We start from the raw sequence: 6,000 nt of genomic DNA, 5'->3' as shown, positions 1-6,000 counted from the left end.
CAGAAGCACTGCTGCCCTTGAACTCTCCAGAGCTGAGCATGCGCCAGGGACAGAAGACCGACTCCCAGCCCTTCCTGAGGTTGACATGGCGTGAAACAGAAGAGCCAGGTGCAGCAAGGCGGGGGAACAGCTCCCAGGATGACATCCTGAGGCCCCAACGTGAAACGAGCCCAGGCCGCTCCGCCCGCTCAGCTGCTGGCAGAGACTCCATCCGACCTTCCCTCCCCAGGCCAACCTTCCCTCAGGTGCAGGCGAAGCCCCCTCTCTCATCCTGCTGCAGTGCTAGCCCCCGTCCTGCCTCCCCTCCACACCGATGGTCTTACTGCCCTTGGTCTGGAGTGGTTAACTAATGCTGTCTGTGCTGGGCATGTAGGAGGGTGTGGTGTCCCCCAGGGGCACCTTCAGAGGGACTGAAGACTCTGCGACACGACCCCTGGCTCCCTCACGAGGAAACCCAGCTTCTGAGACCAGGACCCCACGACTCTGACTCTGACCTAGAGAGCCGGTGCCTGCCCTCCTTGGAAGATTTGAGGTTCAGGACAGAGAGCGATGACTTCCTCCACTGTCTCCATGTTGGGCCCCGGGGGCCCATTATCAATGCCCAGTGGACAGGTGGGCTAGGAACAGAGACCAGCGTCAACCACTGCCCCAGGATGCATTCCCGGGGCCAACAGTGTCAGTGAGAGCCTCTCTCTAATTCTCTCTCTTACTGCGCCCTGTGCCTTCTCTTCAGTCCTTACAGTTGGTAGATGTAGTTTTTATTGCATCTATGTGTTTAATGTCTGTTGCCCCCACCAGAACGTGAAGCCCCTGAAGGCAGGGACCACATTTTGTCCCCCATTTCCAGCGCCCAGCGCAATGCCCAGCATAGAGTGGAGCTCAGGAGAATGAATGAACGATGAATGAATTGACAGAGGGATGGATGGACACAGCCTCAGCCAAAAGAAGAGAGAATAGGATGCTAGGCCTGCTCTGGGTCTGGGAGAGAAGGGGAGTCGGTGCCTTTTGTGGAGCTGGGAGGTTGTCACAGAATCTGGGGACGATCCAGTGCTTCCTGATCCAAAGTTGGTCATGACTAATCTTTTGTCAGTTTGAGTCAACACGGATGTGAGCTCCGATCCCAGAGCCTAGAGGGCAAAGGATGTCATGGAGGAGATGTAGAGGTGGGCTGCAGGGGTACCATTTGTCCAGACCAGTCAGGGGCGCACGGCTGCTTCACCACCAAGAACCTCTTTCAGGGTTTTCCCCTCACAGATCCCATATTTTGAAAGACTTCGTTGTTAAACGACGTTAGGAATAATCTATTTATTTTCACATTTTTATTAACTAAAGACATCTGTAACTTCCTGATCATCCTTCTTTCCAGTATGAGATAACAGAGTTGAGATCATTCCAGCCCAAAGCAAAGTAACTTAATATTTTCATTAGCCCTTACAGCCAGATGGTGGGTCCCTGTATGATTTCCATTAGACAGTCTGAAAATAGCTCCAGGTCACCCATGGACCATGGCCCTTCCGCAGTAAGCCATCGGTATTCTTGGCCTTTTCTGTCTCTCTCCTTGCTGGGCTCCTCAGGACCTGCTATATGAGAAACAGAGAAGGTAACTGCTATAGACATACGCTTCCAGGATTTAGTGCTGTAGGGTGAGCAGAGGAAGAGAGAGAGAAGGAGAAAGTTCATACTCATAAATACTCCTACATGTTGTATGTAATAGGCTGAGAAAAAATTCGATGGACCTCGTGACTTCTAAATTTCTTTGCAAGAAAGGTTAGGAACATTTTCATGGTTTTTTTCTTTCCTTCCTTTTGGTAGCAATCATTAAGTTGACAGCACTGCATGGGACACTGAATTCCACTGAGTCTTGACTTTGACCCAGAGGGAGCAGGTGAAGAGCCATTGAGTCTCTAGTTCCTCCCAGGGGGGTTGGTATCTTCCGAGGATTCAGCCCCTTGATGCCCAAATGTTGGGCAAAAGAAGCGAAATGATGGGTAGAAGACTTGTGTGTGGGTCTGCCCCTGCTCTGTGGGCGTAACTGTGAGTGAAGAACCAACTGGGAAACATTTCAATCCACAAATATGTATCAAGTTCCCTGTATATGTGGCTCAATGCCAGACACTGTTGGAGTTCCAGAACCGATTACAGCATAGATCCTGTCTTCAGGGGCTTCGTGAAGAGCTCCGTGAATGCTCTTCCTAGTGAAGCAACCATATAACTGGTAAAAATTATTTGAAAAAAAAAACTTTAGGATAATTTAAAGTCTCTGGAAATTACCCTAAAGGCATACAGTCAATGGAAAAACACTTTTTAAGAAAACTAGTCAATGTTGGTAAGGACAGAGAGAATCTGTGGCTCTTGGGCCATCCAGCTCCATAGGACAGCTCTATTGGGGCAGCTGAGGCCAGGAAGACAGTGGTCCCCTCTCCCCTCAGGCCCTAGTTTAAGGCTATGGTTTCGCCCCAGGACAGGCAGGCTGCCAGCATCCCTTATCCACCAGCCCTGTGTTGCAGATGTGCTATTTTGGGCAGACAAGCCTGAGGGGATAGGGGCTCCCATTTTTAAGATGTGGGCTCTGCCATGGGCATGGCAGGTCAGGAATACTGCGCCTCAGTTGCTCCCACTCTGGCTTGCTTGTAGGACGGAAGTTCCACACCAAGAGGGCAAGCTGAGAAACCCAAGAGCCACCAGCCCTCCTTTAGCATCTTCTCATAGAACAGGTGTCCTGGACAAGTGGGCCACTGTGGCAGAAAGGGTCTTCCCACAGGAAGAGGCAGATCTTAAGGATGAGAGCTCCACAGCTGTGCCTAAAGATGCTGACTTTATAGTCATGCACCATGTAACAATGTCAGTGATGGACTGCATATGCAACAGTGGTCCCATAAGATTCGTACCATATAGCGTGGGTGTGTGGTAGGCTATACCATCTAGGTTTGTGTAAGTACTGAAGGGGAGGAAGAAATTTTCCTCTACTCTTCTAGGTTCTTCCGGCTGGTCTAAAAATTAAAGTGACATGACACAGATTAACAGGAGAAAACCAAACAGAAGTTTAATAACATGTAGACATTGGTGAAACCCAGAAAAACTGAGTAACTCATCAAAATGGCTGAAGCCCTCACCTTAAATACCACCCTCAGCTAAAGACAAAAGATGTTGGGGGTGGGGAGAGTCAGGGACTTCAAAGGGAAGGAAAGTAGTTCACAGGTAAGTGAAAAGGAGAAAATATTTGGAAAACAAGTGTTTGTTAGGTCACACAGAAACAGAAGAACACAGAGGGGAGCCCATCCAACAGGCTTTTCTATGTTCTTCCCTAACAGCTAGCTCATGTTATGCTAAGGTGTAACTCGCTTCCTGAGACAGGGTTTTGTTAAATCGGAATTCTTTGGGGCAGTTAAGGGGGAGGTAACAAGAAAAACTTTTGAGTTTTTTCTTTCTTAAAAGTAATCAGCCTAAAATAGTCTTCATGTTAAAGAGACCCATTTTGGGGTGGCAGATTTTGTTCCCCTTCAGTGCGCTCTGATGTTCTCACAATGATGAAATCGCCTAACGATGCATTTCTCAGAATGTATCTCTGTTGTTAAGTGATGCATGACTGTGTTTGGAAGAGAGCCTAGAGAAGTTCATGCTTTAGGGCATTGCTGAAACAATGGTGATCGAGCATTAAGCAATCATGGGCTGGTAACTCCATACTAGTAGCAACAAGTGAGAGGGCAGACCAGCCAGAAATCTAACAGTATCAGGGAAAGAGGCAGCTAAGAAGAGGCGTCCTGGGAACACACGCATCCCTGGGGCTCCCGAATGCTGTGCCCACGCACTAGATACACCACTTCAGGAGCTTCAGAGGAGGATGTGGAAGTGATCTTTTGAAACTAAGGGTGGGATGAAGACACTCCCACACAGACAAAAACTGAGATAATTCACTGTTAGCAGACATGTCTTACAAGAAAATATTGAAGAAGGTTAACTGGGGCTGAAAGAAGCGACACCAAATAGTTTAAACACACACACACACACATACACCACCACTACCACCAACACAACAAAGTGCCAAAGCAAAGTAATTATACAGGTAATGACAAAAGATAGAAAAGACAGTATATTTGCATGTCTTTTTCTTTTTTCTCTTAGCTAACTTTAAAAGCAATTGCATAAACCAATATTTATAAAATTGTATTGCTGGGCTTTTAACATGCATAAATGAGATATTTTGACAATAGAAACATGAAGGAGAGGGTGGGAATGAAGCTATATTGTAGTAAGAAAATGACATCAGATGGTAACTTGGATCCATAGGAAGAAATAAAAAATGGTAATTAAGAAGGTTAATACAGAGAAACCAATAAATATATTTGTGCTTTCTTTTCTTCTGTTACCTTCTTTAAAAGAGTTGTCTTTAAATGTAGTATATAAAGTAGTGATTATAACAATATATAGTTGGGTTTGTAACATGTATGGACATAATATGTTTAACAATAATAGCAAGAAAAGGGAGTAGGAAATGGAGTTATACAGGTATAAAGTTTCCGTAACTTACTGAAATTAAATGATCATAAATCTGAAGTGGATTCTGATAAGTTAAGATGTAACCTGCAGGGAAACCACTTAAAAAAAACAAACAAATAAAAACCCTCAAATGTATAGTTAAATTCATTAAAGAAATGGAAATTGCACACTAGAAAATATTCACTTAAGACAAAATGATGTGGTAAAGGAGGAATAGAAAAATAAAGTAGTCATGAGTAGTCTAGAAAATAGCAAATTGGCAGATGTAAATCCAACAATATCAATAATGAGATTAAATGGAAATGGGGGAAATGGATGAAACAATTTACTCAAAAGTCAGAGACTGACAGACCACATAAAAAAACGAACCATGATCTAACTATATGCTCTCTACAGGAGACACGCTTTATATTCAAAGATACAAATAGGTTGAAAGTAAAAGATAGAAAAAGATATACTATGCAAGCTGCAGCCGTAGCAGGGCTCCAGGGGCTATTGCTAATATCAGACAAAATAGACTTAAAAACAAAAACTGTCAGTAGGAACAAAGAAGGAAATTTTATAGTGATAAAAAGTTTAATTGAGCAGGAAGATATAACAATTATAAACATATATGAAGCTAACAATAGAGCCTCAAAATACATGAAGTGAAATGTGACAGAATTGAAGGGAGAAATAGACAATAATATTCAAAATTTGCTAATAATAGTTTCAGACTTCAATACTTGTCTTTCAATTATGGATAGAATAACTAGGTAAACCCAACATGGTGGTAGGAGACTTGAAAAACACTCTAAATCAACTAGACTTAGACATCTATAGAATACTATACCCAAGAACAACATAACACACACTTTTCCCAAGTGCACATGGAACATTCTCCATAATAGACCATTTGTATGATATAAAACAAGTCTCAATAGATGTACAAGGATTGAAATCATACAAAATATGCTCTCTGACTACAGTGGAATTCAATTAGAAATTAACAACAGAAAGAATTTTGGGAAATCCACAGATAAGTTGAAATTAAACAATTCTTAAATAGCCAATAGTTCAAAGAAGAAAGAACAAGGAAGATTAGAAAATATGTTGAGATGAATGAAAATAAAGCCAGCATACCAAACTTATGAGATGCTGCTAAGGTGGTGCTTAGGGGGACATTTATAATTATAGATGCCTGTATTTAAAAAGAAAGATCTCAAATAAATAACCTAACCTACCACCTTAGGAATCTAGGAAAAGAAGAGCAAACTAAGCCCAAAGCAATCAGGAAAAGGCAAATAATAACAATTTAAGTGGAAATAAATGAAATAGAGAATAGAAAGACAATAGAGAAAGTGAACGAAACCAAAAGTTGGTTCTTTGAAAAGAACAGCAAAATTGACAAACTTTTAGCTAGATCAACCAGAGAGAGAGAGAGAGAGGAGACTCAAATTACTGGAGTCAAGAATAAAGAGGGGACATCACTACAGATCTCACAGAACTAAGAAAGAATTATAA

At 42.9% G+C, this 6,000-nt stretch overlaps 1 protein-coding gene across 2 annotated transcripts in view; it reads right to left on the bottom strand.

Annotated features, from left to right (window-relative positions):
* Window positions 1-1,291: 1,291 nt before the first annotated feature.
* EVA1C (eva-1 homolog C) overlaps window positions 1,292-6,000 on the bottom strand; it is a 97,828-nt gene continuing 93,119 nt past the window's right edge. The window contains exon 8 of one of the 2 annotated variants that reach the window (XM_014827593.3): window positions 1,292-1,580. In XM_014827593.3, coding sequence (XP_014683079.3) covers window positions 1,432-1,580 — 149 coding nt within the window. In that variant the 3' untranslated portion in view covers window positions 1,292-1,431. The remainder of the gene's footprint in view (window positions 1,581-6,000) is intronic. The other variant, XM_070488764.1, reaches the window with a different exon arrangement.

Source organism: Equus asinus, chromosome 18, assembly GCF_041296235.1.
Source record: "Equus asinus isolate D_3611 breed Donkey chromosome 18, EquAss-T2T_v2, whole genome shotgun sequence".
Lineage (NCBI taxonomy): Eukaryota > Metazoa > Chordata > Mammalia > Perissodactyla > Equidae > Equus > Equus asinus.
The sequence above is the reverse complement of the archived record's forward strand: the minus strand, read 5'-3'. Positions and strand labels throughout refer to the sequence as shown.